Source organism: Amia ocellicauda, chromosome 11 (assembly GCF_036373705.1).
Source record: "Amia ocellicauda isolate fAmiCal2 chromosome 11, fAmiCal2.hap1, whole genome shotgun sequence".
Taxonomy (NCBI): domain Eukaryota; kingdom Metazoa; phylum Chordata; class Actinopteri; order Amiiformes; family Amiidae; genus Amia; species Amia ocellicauda.
In genome coordinates this window covers 28,411,922-28,431,343 of record NC_089860.1, presented here as the reverse complement: position 1 = coordinate 28,431,343, position 19,422 = coordinate 28,411,922, and the positions used below count along the sequence as shown (strand labels likewise).

At 41.8% G+C, this 19,422-nt stretch overlaps 3 protein-coding genes across 3 annotated transcripts; 1 reads left to right on the top strand and 2 right to left on the bottom strand.

Moving 5' to 3' along the window:
* Positions 1-1,158: 1,158 nt before the first annotated feature.
* On the bottom strand, positions 1,159-4,630 carry LOC136763341 (zona pellucida sperm-binding protein 3). The gene is made up of 8 exons (XM_066717274.1): positions 3,982-4,630; positions 3,714-3,829; positions 3,473-3,579; positions 2,729-2,909; positions 2,403-2,520; positions 2,193-2,278; positions 1,775-1,863; positions 1,159-1,624 (listed from the first exon to the last, which is right to left on the bottom strand). The coding sequence occupies exons 1-8, from the start codon at positions 4,528-4,530 to the stop codon at positions 1,380-1,382; spliced, it is 1,491 nt and encodes a 496-aa protein (XP_066573371.1). The 5' UTR covers positions 4,531-4,630; the 3' UTR covers positions 1,159-1,379.
* A 684-nt stretch (positions 4,631-5,314) lies between these two features.
* On the top strand, positions 5,315-8,838 carry LOC136763339 (zona pellucida sperm-binding protein 3). The gene is made up of 8 exons (XM_066717271.1): positions 5,315-5,998; positions 6,101-6,216; positions 6,358-6,461; positions 6,743-6,917; positions 7,187-7,301; positions 7,585-7,679; positions 7,762-7,835; positions 8,220-8,838. The coding sequence occupies exons 1-8, from the start codon at positions 5,444-5,446 to the stop codon at positions 8,519-8,521; spliced, it is 1,536 nt and encodes a 511-aa protein (XP_066573368.1). The 5' UTR covers positions 5,315-5,443; the 3' UTR covers positions 8,522-8,838.
* A 224-nt stretch (positions 8,839-9,062) lies between these two features.
* gjb3 (gap junction protein beta 3) lies at positions 9,063-14,516 on the bottom strand. The gene is made up of 2 exons (XM_066717273.1): positions 14,231-14,516; positions 9,063-11,196 (listed from the first exon to the last, which is right to left on the bottom strand). Exon 2 carries the CDS (start codon positions 11,146-11,148, stop codon positions 10,336-10,338), a length of 813 nt encoding a protein of 270 aa, XP_066573370.1. The 5' UTR covers positions 11,149-11,196; positions 14,231-14,516; the 3' UTR covers positions 9,063-10,335.
* Between the last annotated feature and the right edge of the window lie 4,906 nt (positions 14,517-19,422).

The window sequence follows — 19,422 nt, the reverse complement described above, 5'->3', positions numbered from 1 at the left end:
CATGTAGTTACTCTTAACCCTAGCTGCAGGGGACCCTGTTCTACTTGTATTATACTTACTTTGGATTTTGTATTATATTCCTGCACTTTTATATTGCTCCTGTAACCTGTAAATTATCCTGGGTCAGGACATTTGCCAAGAAGAAATAAAGTACATGGTTGGGGATAGTTGCTAAATCTTTCTAGCAAGGGTTTTTACCTTCAAGGGGAGGGATTGCAATAGGAACCTAACTTCCTGCATTATCCAGCGGATTGCTTGGAAGCCCAGCCCTCTCAACAGAGCAAAGTGATCCTGTAACGGTGTAGCTTCCACACCAAGTTTTGTAATAACTTCTAGTATTGATCAGAACCTATATTTAACTTCTCCAAATGAATAGTTTGGCACAGAAAGGCCCTGTGTCCATCTGCCTTTTTGTCGGTGTCTTGAAGGCTGTAGCAGACAGATACTCGGTTCTCAAACATCTGATTTCCCTTGCCTTGACACTTTCAGAGAATGAGGTAAACATGGTTATATTGATAACAAGCATTTCTGTTTCTGACAGTTATCCACAAGGTTTCAGTAGTGCAGTGGAAATGTACCAGAGGGTTTGACATATCTACTCATTATATAGTTTATTATTCAGTAGCCAATATAATGTTAGCTTTGCCTATTAATCAGTATTTATTTTTTCTTCCTAATTATTCCCATATACAGGCTTTTCTTTGTTCACTTAATCTATAAATAACCACACCAATTTTTGCTCTGGGCTCAGAACCTACACAGAGCTAAGGGATCCTCTAGATCTCCTGCACCGGTTTCTCTAGATTATTAAATTACCATTAGACAAACATCTTATTGATTCACTCTAGTCCTGTAGATTCCTTACAGGTTGGAAATATTTTTTCCTGGTTAAAAATGTAATATATGAATAGGAGTATACTTTCATATGGTTTTGTGTACTAGATTTATACATTTGGCAATTGTTGACTAAATGGCAATAGTTACTTTCCACTTTATCAGAGTGAAGGATATTCTAATTAGCAAAACAATGTTAAACCCATTGTTCAAAAGGTATAGTTTGTGGGAAACTCACCAATATCCCTGCATTAATGTACAGCTCAGAAATCATAGGATAGACAGGCAAGATTTATATTATCAACAAGGAAAAAGATCAATGAATTAGGATGAAAGGATTGCATCCACTTTTATTATGATGTGGATTCAAGATTCTCAGCACATCTAGGATATGTAGTCAGGCTTTGTAGGACAACTTTGTAGAGTTTATCACAGACGAGCACATGTTGCTTGAATCAGTGGAATAAAGATCTGTACCTGAGAGATCCTAAAGAGAAGCAATAAGTCGGCAACAGATCAAGTTCTTCAATGCAACCAGTTTAATTTTAGATGCCATACTCTAAGAGTTTCTCCTCCTTATCCCTCCTCTCCTCCTGCTGCTGGTGCTCATTTGGAAGCATCTCCATGTAGCTCTCAGACACAGGACCGAAGTCTTCATCATGCTTCGTAGACTTCCACTCTTCAGCAGAAGGAAGCTGGGCATCTTCAGAGACCGAGATGTTGGGAAACTGGTCTTCCTCCTGCATTGGCCTGCTGCCATCAACTATGACAGGACCACTGGACTGCACGTCTGAAGGGAGACCACCAGATGGAATAAAAGTAAAATACATTGGGTCAGATCTCATAGCACCCAATCATTGGGGACATGCGCTATGCTTTTCAACAATAGAAGCAGGATGTGGCATCATTGCAGTATGCACAAGAAGGTTGGAGATCTTACCCATAGCCACAGGTGAAGCCTCTGGAGCAGTACATTTGGAGTTGCAGCATTCACATACCCTGCTTTCAATATCTTCTACTTCTTCCCACCTAAATGACATTAATGGATAATTTGGACTACTTTGCCAATATTAGATTAGCAGACATTCAGAACAACTTACAATATACAATTTTACATACAATTACTAATTTATACAGCTTGAGTTTTTACTGGAGTTAAAGTACTAGGTAAAGTACCTTTTCAAGGTTACAACAGCAGTGTCCCTTCAAATACTCAATCCTTGGGATTGAGCCCATGACCCTCAGTTCCATAGTGTAAGGGAGGAATCTTCAAGAATACATCTATGCCAAATCTAGGCTTGGTCACTTATTTTGTTCATAATAGAACATTGCAATTGGCATACAAAAAGCACATTTACCTTATTCTTTTGTGGTTATAGGTACAGGCCTTGGCAGTGGGACTGATGGCATCTTTCGTAATGAACATTGTGCAGTGAAGATAGACCTACAATTCACGATAATATAGAAGGAAAACACACTGAAACAAATGCAGTTCAAGACCTTGGTGAATATGGTACATGCATTGTAAATCTAAATTGTAAAGTTTTTGGAAATCAATGTCCACACACCTTATAGGAGGACCTCTTTCTAAACTGGAAAGCATCAATGGAGAAGTTTATTGTACTGACAGTTCTGGGGGGTACAAACTTGGAACGACTGCCTCTCACCTTGCTGTCCACCATGCAACTGCAAATAAAGTTATTCAAGGAAACAAATGGAGGACACCAGCAGAGAGCCACACATTGAGATGACTCTTCATTGCAATCTCAGTGGAACACATTTATTTGGACTTAACTGGAGCCTAAAGTGAACCAACTTGAACTTCAAAACTAATGAACAGAGCTATACAGCAAGACTGAGAAAATGCCACAATGCCCTCTATAGGCAGACATACCCATAGTTCTGAATCACAGAGAAAGCCTGCTTGGAATTGGGATAGTACGATGGTGTCACATAGCAAGATTTGAGGTACAGCTTTGCTTCTCCTCCTGTTGTTCCCCGATTCACTCTGGCTTGGAAGTTGACCACTTGCCCCAGGGTGTATACATTGGACACCGCATATGCTGTCCAATCATCTGAAGACAGAGGGAGATGTCAGACACCATTACTGCCATGCCTTTCCATCCACTTACAAACTCTCCTTGGAGTGTAGAAAAATCCTAGGTTTCTGCAGTCAAACACCCATATTGTGTTTTAAGCTAAACCTCACAATTATGGCTATGGTAAGGTTTATAATGACAATTTAAGTTTAAAATTTAAGTTTGGGGGGTTCTTTGATAAACATGCATGGGTATTCCAAGAGCTGCAGTAAGTCCGAGAGGTTATAACAGCTTTCAGGTCTACTGAAGCATATACAGTAGATTCAAAACAATACCATCCACGTTTTGGTAGAAGCAACACAGAGAGCTCAAAAGTTCACTTACATTTGTACAATTTCAGGTTATTCACTAGACTCGAACTGCTAAGGTTTCAATAAAAACTGGAAAAATGGGGGTGTTCTAAAACTTTTGACCAGCAGTGTACATTACATAAAAATGCATTGACACATTTGCGCCAAGTTGGGGTTAAATATTTTCTTTTCTTAAACACACTGCAATGCAGCCAAAGCTTTTAATTGGGCCATCGTGTGAATGCTCACCATTCATGATCTTCAGTCCAAAATGGCCCTCCTCACCCTCCAAGGTCTTCACCAGGGTTGCTGGTTGCCATGTTGGATGAACAGCAAGCTTGTAGGAGTAATGAAACCTGCAAAGATAGTAATGCAGGTGAAAATGTAGCGTGAATACAGGGGTAGACAATCAGAACTTTGCGACACCCACCGAACATGGGACACGTTGGCAACACTGCAGATCAAAGACTCGAGTGACAGGAATCCTCACCTTTTATAACGGCACTTAACTCCCACGTCAATACTCTGAGACCTCCGGACTGGACCCCATCGTTTTGTTGGGACATAGCGAATAACGTTTCTGTACACGATGTACCCAGGGGTAGACTGAGGACAGAGGACACTACATAAGTTACAACATCGGAGTTTAAACGTATGCCATCCCTGTACAATGCTCTGCTCAGTTACAAAACAAAAAATACTTTGGCGTCACCCCCCCCACCACCACCACCACCACCACCACCACCACCACCACCTACCAGTCGGCGCGTCCCACAATCCTGCAGCGAGTACCTAAAGAGAAAGTCTCCGGAGCCCCGCAGGATGCCGTTGTTCTTACACCCCTTGCCGAGGGTCAGCTGCGCAGACGTGGCACCGAGTCCGTAGAATGTCCTCTTGACCCGCACGATCATCTTGGTGTCCAAACAAGTCAGGGACACCTCTGGGACAGGGCCGCCGGGACGCTTGGGAAGGCTGGCGATTTGGGGAATCAGAAGATCTTTGACGCTGGCAGGCAGAGGAGCCGCCGGGCTGCGCACCGGCACGGGTTTGACCGCTGCGACGTCGGGGCGCTGGTCATCTGGGTTCCCAAATTCGGGCAGCCTTAACCGCGATCGTTGGACAGTCGGCCGCCTTGCCATGTTGCTGCTCTTGCGGGGGGTGTTGCCTCTGCTCCCCCGTGGTGAAAGCGCACTGGGCACCGACCTGCCCGATAGACTCTCCGCTTTGACTGGTTTTCTAACCTGCGCTGCATAAACCCAAGTGCTTACCAAAATCACCAGGACGCAATAACGCAACATGACATGCATTCTCCTAAAACAACCAACCGAAGCCGTAGGGAGACATCTATAGCTTCAATTTGGGAATTAAGGTTGTGGGGAAAATTAAAGAAAGAGAACATGACGCACAGCTGCAGTTTTTAACTGAATCCAATCAGTGGTCTGTCTTTGGCAACTGTGAGGAACTGGGTTTGATTACGATTCCCACCTGCAATTAAAGCAGCTTCGTCAAAGAGGATGAAAAGATTTCTCTCACCAACACCAATTTTGGTATCATAAACAAATGCCTACCTAAGTGTCTATAACCCCTGAGATACAGAAAGGCAGACAATCAAACAAATAAAGTTAATTAGGATAAGTGTATCCCTAATCCATATAGCCTACCTCCTACTTGTTAATAGGTTTATTGATCTTTGCAGCTCCATGTATGTATGTGTATTTTTTAAATTTACAAATAAACAAATACAAATAAATAAGCAAATACATATTTTATTTTTTAAAGTATAAGATTCTCGGAACTTTATTGTAAGTGGACTCTTATAGTTTAGTTAACTTCTGCTATCAAACTACTTATACTACTACTACTGATAATAATAATAATAATAATAATAATAATAATAATAATAATAATAATAATAATAAAGTTAAAGAATAAATAATAATAAATAAATCAATTAGGATGCAAGTGGTTAATTTCGAAACAGATTACAATCTCTATCTCTATCCACTCTATCAATTTGCACCACAGAGTCTAAAACGGGTTAAAATGATTGAAGGGTATCAACACATTGGGAATGTGACGTAGGCTAATTTTACTATAAAGGTGCCGCTTCAGAGTGCCCCTATTATCGCTTGAATCGAACACTTTTTGGAGATAAGAGTGATCCGCCGACTGTGACGTTAATCTTGATTATTTTCCAAATAACATTAACTCGAAGTAAACATGCAGCAGCTTTTTACTGTGGCTGAATTTGCGCTAATTTTATATGGGTACGTCTGTGCTGGGAAGAGTAACGGTACCGGGCTAAAGAGCAAGGGGAGACTGGCGGAATGGGATGATCCAAACTGGCCTGTTGATGTCGACCAGGGCGAGGGGGACCCGCTGTTTCCGTCGGGGACACCCCCCAATCAAATGCCTGTTCCGAAGCCACCGTTTTATAGGTACGTCCCCATTGCAACCCACTGGCGCACTCCTGTGGTCGCGAAGGAGCGCTTAATGCCAGTGCGGGGGAACCTGCCCCTGCCCACCGACATCCAGCGGATCCTGTTCCCGCCCCGCCACTACCCACAGCCCCTGAACCCCTTCCGACCTCGACGGCCTCCCCCAGCAGTGTCCGCATGGTGCAGCAACAGCAAAATGCACGTTAGGGTGCAGAAGAACTTGTATAGCCGTCAATCTCGCCATCTGACCCTGGGAGTGGGATGCAAGAGCAACTTGGAATCGAAATACTACTACTACTTCAACTATGGCCTCCATGAGTGTGGCAGCAATCGATCGGTTAGTATGGAGACCATTTACACATTTGGATTAGGGTGGGTTGAAATGTTTAAACTGGAAAAGTGTTTGTTTTGTTTTGGACATGACCAATAAACTATCCAGGTTATCAATGGACAGCTGACCTACTCCAATATCCTCCACCACACACCACCCAAAACAAAAGGCCCAGTTCACCGCTCCCTGCCATTCAACCTGTCCATCCAATGCCGATACAACCGGTAAGTGCCTATAGGTTCAAAGTTTAAAAGTATGCATAGACTGGAAAAGCTGGGTATGCTGGTCCTTGTAGACCCTGGTGTCATCTATGCACTGAAATTGATTCACATCTGCTTCCCATCTTTGGTTTTTCTATGCTGTAGGTTCCACCAGGTGTATAAGGTTGGCTATCGTGCTCTGTTGCCCAGGAATTACCACTTCAGAAATCTGAAAAATAAGCACAGCTTTGTCCTGAGCACTGCCAATGGTAAGGAACTCCATTGCCCATTCCAGCAAGTTTTGAAGCTGGTGTTCTCAACTTTCTAGTGAAAGGGGACTGACTTCAATACAACAGTTTCCTAAATTGCTACAAACTGATGGTTTTAAACCTACAAGAATCTATTGAATAGGCCAGGTTTATAATTTTAGTGGCAATAGTCTGCCATCTTCAGGTTATGCACCAAGTGTTTCTGTAGAGGTTTTCTTCTAGTTTCTTCTAGATGCAACCTTCCTACAAATGCATTTATGGCTGCTTCCCCCCCCCTTCAGCTGACTGGACCAGACTATCTTCAAGGAATGCCTATGATCTTGGGCAGCCCATGTATTTCCAGGCCACTGCATACTTTGTTTCTGAAGAACAAAGACTCTTCATCCACTGGTGCTATGCTACTTTGTCCCCTAATCACTTTTCAGAACCCAGGTTCAAGGTGATTGACAACTTTGGGTAAGTCTTTGAAGTTTCATTTCTTCATTACAAAGAAATGTATTTGATGGTCTGACTTGCCTGTATGAGACTTGTCCTAAAAGTGCCAATGGGTAAATATTTGCAAGCATCTGCATCTAGTAGGCTTTAAAATTAATAACCTGTGCTGCATCTAGTCTTTGTGACTGTAAAGGCTTTTGTTAGGTACTGATGAATCTGCTTCATGCATATTTGGTCTCCATCTGACCATGCTTAACCACTTTCTTCTGGCTTCTGATCTTTGAATGCAGATGCATGATTGATAGTAAGCTGGAAAACTGCCATTCCAAGTTTGTGCCCTCAAAGAGCAAAGATGTCGTCCGGTTTGTCATTGATGCCTTCCAGTTTGATAAAAAGCGCCTCCAGGTACAGCCCCTTATAAAAATCAACATGGCAGTGTTTATTCTGAACTACTCCCTTCTACTGTACAAGTGTTGTGTAGTTCACTGGCTTAGAGAAAAATGTTCAGTCTGTGTTTTGATGCAGCACTTGAACTTGAATGGCAAGCCATCTTGAAGCTTATTTGTATTGAACCACTCTCCTAGCAATGCAATAGGGATACTTCTGATGCAATGTCTCCATCTAGTGGAATTCCTCTTATGTAGTAGCCCATTTGCACTTTTCCAATGGTACCATTCCTTTACCCAAGAAATCCATGCTGTATCTGCACTGCAACATGGCTGTGGCAGGGACTGAAGCCACTGTGGGGAACAAAGCCTGCACCTATAACAAACTAAACAAAAGGTAAACTGATGGAAGCATTTGGATTCCTACATTTTAAACTTAAAATTGTGGATGCTTGTAAAACCAACTATATTTCCTGCAGATGGGAAGAACTCTTTGGTAATCATGAAGTGTGTAGATGTTGTGACGGTCGGTGCTCGGGGCGCTCGGTTAAAGGCAAGTTATTTTACTCCTGGCCAGAGCTCTGGTCATCTTGTATAGAAGTGCTCCTATACCTTGCCGTGAATCTTTCAGCCCAATCCATTAAATGGCAGATGGTGCAGGGGTTCCTGATTGAAGGCTTTGATTGTTAACTTTGATTCCTGTGAAGCTTTTGATCTTCCTTTTGAAGGAATTAATGGTGTTCTGGACCAAGATATTGGCCATCTGTCCCAAGACTGGTGCCTGCAACTAGTTGTGTGTGGTGTTTTTTTTTTTAAAGTGGTTTGCACTTCCTAAAATGACCATGTGGATCTAGTGCAGTATTTTTTTTTTTTTTTTTTGTTTTGTTGCTATACATAACTAGCTGCTCAACGAATGGTGCATATGGTTTTCCTGCAGGTACCAACATGGTCCGCAGTGCTCCTGTGCACTTCAGCCAGCAGAAGGACACATTTGAGGAGGTGGTGGAAGAAGTGGGTCCAAGTGAGGTCATTGAGAAAGCTGTCAAGCCTGGGGAGGAGGGTGCCGAGTGGGACAGCCTGCCTTTAGAGATGGAGGATGGATGGTGGGGTGAAGATGGGGACCTGAGATCTGATGAGCCAATAAGTGTTGCCAGCGAGGGATCTTGGTCTACCCCTGCAGAGGTGGTCATGGGTGTGAGAGGTGTGCCAGGCTCCCCAGCCCCAGGGGAAGCTGGATAGAAACTTGACTGAATGTAACCAGAACTCTTAAGGCAAGATGTTTTGCCCTTATCAGTAATTTATTACTGCTTATATAGTATGTGTGGTCTGGTAAATGTAACGCTACAACCCTGTTCAGGGTACACATCAATGGGTATGTCAGTAGTTGAAGTATTGGTCCCATCACCTATTTCCTGTAGAGTCTAAATGGGTTCTGACCTTTTTGAATGGGGGGGGGACCTCACTATGGATGTCAGTGAATCCCCCTTTCCTTCTCCAAGGATTCTGTGCTGCTGTATCTTTTGCTGTAATTCAAATAAAGTAAAATTTTAAGGGAAGGATGGCCTGGACAGGCATGACTGAATGAAAGGGTACTGTGCCAAATTGTACACCAATACTAACAACGGTGTCTTTTCACCACCCACCCCACTCTTCATGGACATGGACATGGATCCTTGTCAGAACACATTTAAACAAGTGCTGTAGAACTGGTGGTTCCTACCTCATTTTGCATTATGTCTTGATGCTTTACTTTGCAAAATATTTAAATGTATAGGCCAGGAACTTTTTGTTTTGTTTATTAGTTTTCATTGATAAAGTACAAACAATATGGACAAATGTGTACAAAAAAATAAGTTACTCCCTCCCTGAAATGGTTTTTACAAGTAAGGCCACACAATTGTGGGAAAAGTTTTTAAAAATAAAATAACTTTCCAGATTTTAATTATTATTTAAGTGCCAGTCAAGAAATCAGTCATCAGGTTTTACTAATTTTTGGAATTAGTCTAAAACCTAGCCATTCCCTAAATGAAAAAGAAAACTAGAGCACAATTAAAAACACATTGTGGCATCATATTGTAGTACAGTAAATGCAATATATATACATTGGTGTAGTTTGTTCTTTGGCAGAGGCAGGGTTAGTTCTGCTTTAGCTGTATTAGGAATTGTCAATAGTCTTCCTTTTCTTTTCAATGGCGCTGCTTCTCCATGATCTACAACACCATACCAGTTATCCTCTCCCATTCGCTTCAGTGTTCGTCAAATGCCATGTCATTGTGTAATAAAAACTGTACAGTCAAGGTGACAAACAGTGGAGCTCAATTCGGTACTGACGTGGTGCTCTAGGCAGACCCGTTGCTTGTCTTTGCTCAACCATGGTTGTCCAGCTATTGTTGTTCCTTTTGTTCTGGACATTCATGGAGAGATGTCTCATTTGTTTTCCCCTTCCAAGATCTGTTAATACTTGCAAAGCTTTCAGAATAGAAAATGTGTACTAAAACAGAGCGGATGCGCAGGACTGACTGACTGATATGAGTAATTGTTTTTATCAAAATAATTACAGTCGAAGCCCAAAAGAATTATAGTTCACATGCTAAATTAGAATGTTAATTAGTCATTGGAATCAAATATTATGATTTTATCAAGTATAGAAGTATATAAAATAGTATGCATGTTTAATTCATTGTTTAGGAAACAATTAAATACATTCTATTTTGTTCTGGTTACTGTAAACTCATGGTATTGGAAGCTTCTCCTCTGAAATGTATCCTCCTTTGTTCTGGTTGTTAGACACACCTAGCTAGGACTGTCTCCCTTTGAGTATGAATAGCCCACACTGGATTGTCCATTTGAGTGTCTCTAGACCTCTGCAGATTCTTGTCTTGTGAGTCAATGGCACTATTGCACTGCAGCACCAACTTGAGACGAGAAAAATGCAATGACCTAACAGGAAAAAAACTTTGTCCTTTTAAAGTGTATTTACTGTAAGAGCAATCATGTGAATGCAGGGGTGGGTAGTACCCAAGTCTTTGAAGTGAAAAGTGGCAGAGGAGGTCCTATGCTGCACTGGAGAGGTTTGGTGCAGATGCTCGCAGCTCCTCGTTGACTCTGGGTTTGAAATCAGTGCGGGTCATCTTCAGATTGCACTCACACTCGTGGTCTTTCTCATCACCATGGTTGTGAGGGTCAGGGGAGCGCCTGTTCCTGCCTCTCATCCTGTGGGCGAAGCCAAAAACCCTCTTGAAGATGAGGTAGATGATCTCGCAGATATTGAGCACGATGCAGAAGGCAGATGCGCCCACCATGAAGTAAGTGAAGATCTTCTTCTCGGTGGGCCGCCCAATGTAGCAGTCCACCACGTTGGGGCAGGGATCGATCTGGCACTTGACCAGCCTCGGCAGGTAGAAGCTGTCGTAGATGAGGTGCAGGAGGTAGAGGAAGGCGATCTCGATGCCAGTTTTGAAGAACAAGCTGATTAGGTAGGTCCACCACAGGCCACCGTGCTTCTTGCCTGTGTCCTGATAGAGCTTGGCATTCTCGCCGTGCTTCAGCTGGTACTTGCGCTCGCGGTCGTCTCGGTACGCCACATGCATCACCACCATCAACGAGGGGCAGGTCACAAAGATGAGCTGCAGGGCCCACAGGCGGATGTGGGAGATAGGGAAGAAGTAGTCATAGCAGACGTTGGCGCAACCTGGCTGCTTGGTGTTACAGTCAAAGTCCTTCTGATCATCACCCCATACCCTCTCGGCTGCCACCACATACACCATCACCCGGAACACAAAAACCACCGACAGCCAGATGCGGCCAAACGCAGTGGAGTACTTATTGACTCCGCTGAGAAGTGCTTGGAAGGTCTTCCAGTCCATGATTCTGGCTTTGATTTCTTTCCTTTCTGTTTTTTTTTTTTTGGAAACCTGGAAAAAAAAAATAGACATGATCGTAAGGTATCGTGTGAGCACTTCGCACTGACCAACAAAATTCCAAACTTGAATAAGCACTAGCCTAATATTTAAGAATTATTATTATCAACAGATTGAAGACATTAATCATGTTATTTGCATCATTTTGCAATGTTTTACTATTCAGAAATTGCATCACCACAAAAAAACTAACAAAAAACACATCAAACTACACAAACAATTTCCCCGGTCTCTGTACTGGTAACTTGCAGCTGCAGACTTTTTTTCTAAATTGTATTGAATTCTTACAGCTCAGCCTCATTCTTTATCCTGCAGTGTTCATATTATGGTTCGTATACACATTCCAAAAGGTATTGTTTGTTCCGTGATTCCGCCTTTCTTTAGCAAGGATGTGACTGTTTACCAAGCGAAACTTCAATCAGCATTTTAATGTTCCTCTTATGTTTTGCATGAATGGTCCCGATCTTATTCATGAGGAAGTATGAAATGTCTTTTGTTGTTGGCTAAACATTCATATTGTGTATGCATCTCTCTATAAATTTAATCTAGGTCTTTAAATGGCTGCAGTATTAGGTTCCTGAGAATCACACACCTTATTTGCAACTCAGTGACTAGCTATCGAGTGATCACTCCTCGCTCACTTTCAGATATGGAGAAATAATTAACCCCTCCATTACTAACTAATTAGCAGCATGTATTACTACATTGTGAGCAACGAAAAGAAAGAACAACTTTAAAAAAGGAAAAAAGTGATTCTGTGTTTCAAATGTCACCGGCTATGTTGAAGGCATGAGCTGCACTGACCTTATTTATTGAAAATTCATATTTGGCAACAAGGCTGTAAATAGCAGTAATTTAAGAGCTTCAGCCATGAGAATTAAGTCAATGCTCCCATCTAAGTTACAACATTTCCCAACAAAGATAACGTATATACTTAGAGTGCCAACATGATCGAGGAGTTGTTATAAAGTGAAAAAAATACACTGCAGAGTTTTTGTGTGTGAAATGTAAGGGTATTGTTCTTTTATTTTGTTTGTCAGTGTATGGCACAGGTGCACTCAAAGTACCAATACCTGTGTGTTGTTTGAGGTCTACCTTTTACCCCTATGAAAGTACATCACAGTAAATGTGCTTGTGTGCTTTGCTTTGCCATTCCTATACCTCTCCCTGCTTTACCATGCATTTACATTGCTTTCCTACACTTCAATGTGATTTTACCATAGTAAACTACAGCACATTTGTATAAGGGTAGTGACAGGTTGTCTGGATATTTTCATAACACCTACAGTCATTAGGCAGCTTTGCTGGACGCAATTCGTGTCATATATTCTCCATTAAAATATATTTGGTTTTATTTTCTTGTTCACGGCATTAGCAATAACAAATTGCAATGCTGCTTTTGGACATACAAAGGGAAAAGTGATTAAAGTTTGTGAAATATTTTTTTGTGTTTCAAAAACAAGCCAGTCTGGTTGTAGATGCATTAGACACGTTGATGCGTCATGCGATCTTGCAGATACTCATGTGTTCACGAATTCCGCCATGGAAATATCAAATAATCGTATTTCCGGGGAGATTAATCAGACGTCATATATTGGTATTTATTTCATCAATCAATCTTAGAAGACTTAACGCCTGAAATCTCACATATACAACACAGTTAGTGTAGAACGGTAGAACAGGCTGTGATTTTCCAGAAATGATTCAGTCGGGACTGGTGGAGAGGTGCACCATTTGTGTAGAAGATGTGGTTTTCCTGGGGGCTCAGACCAATGTTCATCCCACCTGATTTAAAATGTTTATACATTATGGATGATAAGCACTGAAGCAAAAATAAAATCTGCCATCTACTTTTTCTGGGCCAGTGGGATATGGAAACAGCGCAAAACTAAACATGAAATATTAATATATATGCTGCTTTATAACATTTCCTTCCAGTAAAAAATGTAGTTTAATGTTTTTTGCTTTTTTTACATTCTCAATGGTCTCAAAGATGAGTGTTAAGGGTGGTGTTAGTTTAATTACCATTATACCACCACTATAGTACTACTACTACTGATACTACTAATTATTATTATTATAATTAATTATAATTAATTAATAATTAATAATAATAATAATAATAATAATAATAATAATAATAATAAGCTAACATTAAATACATGGCAGAGATGGACGGCAGCAAATATAAACAACAATCTTCTGTGAACCCCGACGAGAGTCAATTTCTAACACGGAAAAGACGTGTAGAGTAGGGAGGCCATTGCGTAAGATATGTATATAGTTACACAGCGAGCACACCTGATGGCACTTGTAGATTTTGGTTTCCCAAATCTATTGTGTTGTCCCTGTTTAAATTTAAAAGTTGTATTGTACGTCTTAGTTTCTGAAGTTTACACAGTTGCTGTTGTATACTGTGTTGGATCCTACAATGTGTACTAATACAGTTTGTAACAGGATATAACAGAGAGATCCTGATGTGAAAACTTGCTTTTCAGAGATTACTACATGCAATCTGCGGAATGATAACAGCACAGCCGGAGACGAGAGAGCAATGCGGCTGTCAGTCACACAGGCCAGGTACGCAGGATGCACACAGCATTGTTATACACGGCACATGTGGAAACGAAAACCTCTGGAAACACCCGCACCCGGTCACTTTATTCACATGCGTATCCAACGCAAGTATACTTTGCTATAATTTACAGGGTGTTTTTAAAACGTCCAAACATTTTTTCGTGATCATGCCTTGGTCTTCGAGTTTCCCGTCTGGTAGCACAGGTTCAGTTGAGATACAGATTTGCGCTTTTTCTCCAATTCATTATGAGCGTTATTGAGCTTCACTGTGTCACACACACACACTCCGCTGTGTCAACTGTGCTTATTGCTACTTTCCTTTAAAAAAAGCATACAACCAATAATAATGAGAAGAGGAAGAGCGATAATGTTAATACTCGTCGTTAGTTAATTCAGTTTTCGGTGCCACGTTTTGTTCAACTGTGGGTTTAGGAACAGGTAGTATACTTACAATGAGATAATTCCCAGGTCCGATTAGTCAGTTTATTGGGGGTCCTCGTCGTTACATCCGATGGCGGATATCGTCCGCAGATGCGCTATAAGCGGCCCGTCCTGGTTTCGTCGGCGCAGGTGTGTACCGCCGTCCTGACGGGAGCCGAAGTTGCTCTGTGGCGGGAGGCGCGGTCTGAGCCACAGTCTAGGGAGGGAGACTTTCAATAGGTGGAGATACTGAACTGCCTGGCTTCGTTCCTAACAGCTGTACTGTTGCTAGTTAGTGTTTATATCATTACAGGGTCTGAATAATATGGGTTGCATAGAGGATGGTTAAGGTTAACATGCCCAAGGCCGCCCTTTTACCTTAATCCTCCTGGACAGGACGCTGTAAAGCACACAGCAACACAACTTACCTCCAGGCAAATAAAGACTTGACTCAGTTTAAAACAAACAGACATGTATCATTGACTGATTTGCTAACACATGAACCCAGTGGAAACATGAAGCGTTGTTTATTTAGTTTATATTATTTTGGGCTTATTTATTATTATTGTTATTAATTGGCAGTTTCATTCAAGTAAGGAAATGTGAGGAACCATAACTCCACATAGCAAACTTTGAAAATCACCAGTTTGGCTATACTGCAGTATTCTGATACCATGACCCTTGAACAGAAGCACCCAGTGACGGTGGGAATAAAATATTATAGTGGATGGGCTGCCATGGGAGCCAAGTGTCATGGAAGCGTGTTGTTAGGGGGACTCTGTCTTAAGAGAAAGTGATATGAATTCCCAACAACATTGCCTTAACCCTGCAGGCTTCCCACAGTTAGTGGTGACAGTTAGTCCCCCAGTAGGACTGCCCACACCCCCATCTTGGTGCTTTGTATAATTTAGTGATTTCCATAGAAAGCTGAAACAAACCTGTCTTTCCAATGATTGTCTGGTGCAAGGATTTTGATTAAGAAAAGATAATTCAATCAATGAGGATTATTGAGAATTCATAAAGAATAAAAATAACTTAGTGTTTTTCTGAGGGCTGAATCTACTCTGCAGGTGTTCAAAGTATTGACCAAGGGTGTCATCAAAATATGCAGTATTCAATATAAAACCGATATTTGTTGCAATGGGGGGGGACACATGAATGAAAGGCCATCAATAGTGCGACATCTTTGTGTTTTAGCTCTGTTAGCATCCAGGTGCGCAATTTGGAACAGGTCATCTCCACATTTATTATGCCCTTGTGCTTTTAAGACCCATTTGTGTTACTTAAAATCTTGTAATCAATCCACTACCAGCTATGCATTCTGTATTTACAGGCTCTTGCACATTTTGTATTGTCATATTTTGTATGTACACCATTGAATGGCTATCCATAGATACATATATGTGCATAAAATACATGTGTCTTAGGGGAGCTGATTTTATTCCTTTTCTGTTTTTCTCAGTATCCATATGAGAAGTTCTTCACTCACATTTTCATACGGTGTTCTTGGAAACCTATGCAATGACTGCAGGGCTGATTCTTTGGGAGAAGTTTTACGAATTCTATGAATACAGAAAACTCCAAAGTTTGTGGTGTTGTTTTGCTGATTGTGTATCATTCCTTTGCTGGTAACTAAGCATTCCCATTTTACTGTTGAGACCTGCCCTCCCTGCTAGGAATGATCAGCCACACCCCGGAGTGAATAAGATCTTTATTGTGAGGCTTATCTGTTCAACATTGGCTGACACTTCACGGGAGCTGTGGAACTCTTTCACTGAGGGGGTGTATCGAGGAATGAGGGCTATTAGGTTACAAGTCCCACTGAGTTCACATTGCTCATACGTTCCTGTGCTCTTCTTTCCCCTTTTACAGTGGTACATCAGATGCCTGCTGTGACTGCACTAATCTAAATATTTTTTTTGCTGATACCAACAGAACACTCTTCCAGACCCCAGAATTCAGATCCACTGGTGTGTGTTGCTGGAGTGCAGTGATAGAAGTAAAATTCACTCCACTCTTAGATCCCTAAACCTGTCTAGTATAGCATACATTTGATAAAGCATAAAGCATACATTTGTGTTAAAAAATAAAAACTATGTAGGTAATAGTTCCACCTATTTTCCAGACTCCATTGCATCAGTTAAGAGTTGAGTAATAGGGCACTGGTTGTCACGTCGTATATGCATATTTTGCAGTGACTGTAGCGATGATGCAAGGCACCTAACCTGGGCGACACAATGGAATGGGGAACAAGCCACCTGTTCTTGTTTGGGCTCGTTCATAGACCAGTGCAAACTGGGATTTGTGTGCAGATGTTGCCTCTTTGTTTTGCTACACAAGAGAGCCACACAAAGGCAGATACATGCTCACAGTGTGGGTCTGGTTCAGTGTTTTATTGGTCCTGAACTACATACACAGAGTAGCCCATCACACCTGTCGAAAATTCCCCCAGCCTTAATAGCTCCACTATAGCCTGAGTACAAACTGAGCTATGAAACAAAACTGAATTACTACAGGTCAGAAAGGGAACAAGACTGTGAACATCTGTAAGTGGGATTGCAACTACAATCTCCTGGCCTCTAGCTTATAAACAATGATTGGAAATTCAGTCTGGCGGGACTTTGAACAATGGCTTGATGTTTTCTGCTTTATTACCTTACTCTCCTTTCACATAATCCCCCCACACACCTTCAGTGTAATCGAAATTACTTTGCCTCGGGAAAATCGTATAAATGCTTTATACCATGATAGATTTAGGTGTCAAATTCACTTGCTGTAATCCAACACCCTTTAATGTAATCTGCCTAAAAAAGGACAACCATACAATTGACAAGAGAGCTCTGAGCAAACATTTTCAAATGGCTGTGGGGACTGCAGCTCTGATCTTGCAACAACACCACCCAAACATCCTGAAATACAAGAAACCTGCTTTGCGTGCTGACTCCTCAGCAGGTTGCAACATGCATTGATTGTGTCAGATGCTTTTTGGTCTGCTTTACTGTCTGCATACTTCTTCTGGAAAGGAGCAAGACAGATGAGGATCTGAGGGGGGTGTGTGTTTTGCGAGCATTGGAATAGTGTGAGTGTGTGTGTGTTCGTGCGTCTTCATTACGTTCTGTCTGAGCTTGACAAAGAAATCGAAAGGAATTTTGTTGTTAATTAGTATAAAATAATGTACAGTGGGGAAAATAAGTATTTGATCCCCTGCTGATATTGTACGTTTGCCCACTGACAAAGAAATGATCAGTCTATAATTTTAATGGTAGGTGTATTTTAACAGTGAGACACAGAATAACAACAACAAAAATCCACAAAAATGCATTTCAAAAAAGTTGTAAATTGTTTTGCATGTTAATGAGGGAAATAAGTATTTGACCCCTTCGACTTAGTACTTGGTGGCAAAACCCTTGTTGGCAATCACAGAGGTCAGACGTTTCTTGGAGTTGGCCACCAGGTTTGCACACATCTCAGGAGGGATTCTGTCCCACTCCTCTTTGCAGATCCTCTCCAAGTCATTAAGGTTTCGAGGCTGACATTTGGCAACTCGAACCTTCAGCTCCCTCCACAGATTTTCTATGGGATTAAGGTCTGGAGACTGGCTAGGCCACTCCAGGACCTTAATGTGCTTCTTCTTGAGCCACTCCTTTGTTGCCTTGGCTGTGTGTTTTGGGTCATTGTCATGCTGGAATACCCATCCACGACCCATTTTCAATGCCCTGGCTGAGGGAAGGAGGTTCTCACCCAAGATTTGACGGTACATGGCCCCGACCATCGTCCCTTTGATGCGGTGCAATTGTCCTGTCCCCTTAGCAAAAAAACACCCCCAAAGCATAATGTTTCCACCTCCATGTTTGATGGTGGGGATGGTGTTCTTGGGGTCATTCCTCCTCCTCCAAACACGGCGAGTTGAGTTGATGCCAAAGAGCTCGATTTTGGTCTCATCTGACCACAACACTTTCACCCAGTTCTCCTCTGAATCATTCAGATGTTCATTGGCAAACTTCAGACGGGCCTGTACATGTGCTTTCTTGAGCAGGGGGACCTTGCGGGCGCTGCAGGATTTCAGTCCTTCACGGCATAGTGTGTTACCAATTGTTTTCTTGGTGACTATGGTCCCAGCTGCCTTGAGATCATTAACAAGATCCTCCCGTGTAGTTCTGGGTTGATTCCTCACCGTTCTCATGATCATTGAAACTCCATGAGGTGAGATCTTGCATGGAGCCCCAGACCAAGGGAGACTGACAGTTATTTTGTGTTTCTTCCATTTGCGAATAATCGCACCAACTGTTGTCACCTTCTCACCAACTGCTTGGCGATGGTCTTGTAGCCCATTCCAGCCTTGTGTAGGTCTACAATCTTGTCCCTGACATCCTTGGACAGCTCTTTGGTCTTGGCCATGGTGGAGAGTTTGGAATCTGATTGATTGATTGCTTCTGTGGACAGGTGTCTTTTATACAGGTAACGAGCTGAGCTTAGGAGCACTCCCTTTAAGAGACTGCCCCTAATCTCAGCTCGTTACCTGTATAAAAGACACCTGGGAGCCAGAAATCTTGCTGATTGATAGGGGATCAAATACTTATTTCCCTCATTAACATGCAAATCAATTTATAACTTTTTTGAAAAGCGTTTTTCTGGATTTTGTTGCTGTTATTCTGTCTCTCACTGTTAAAATACACCTACCATTAAAATTATAGACTGATCATTTCTTTCTCAGTGGGCAAACGTACAAAATCAGCAGGGGATCAAATACTTTTTTCCCTCACTGTATAGGTACAGGGTGAGGCAAAGACAGAAGCCTTAGAAATCACCTTTAGGTAGAATATGTATGGTGCTTGTGCTTGGAAAGTCTCAAACACCCTGCTCCCCAAATGGTACACACAATCATTGCTTTTACATTTGTTTATATATATCTCCTGTTAGATTGTGACACATGGTCAAGCAAATCCTCACGCATTGCAGTTCTTTGCTACTACAAACACAACTTCATTTCTCGCTGATGACCCAGCATTAATTTCAAGCTGCCCCATCTGTAGACAGAGGTTAATCTCAGGATGTTTGGCTCTGATCAGTAGGGCCTTACATCAAAACCCCTTTTTTACCATGCAGACACTCTCCATTCATTTTCTCAATTTGATATGTTTTTCTCCCCTTCCTTATGCTACACTTTTGTGTACTGTTAATCTCGGTTTCCATTAGACTGCATTCCATGGTACCACAAATAGA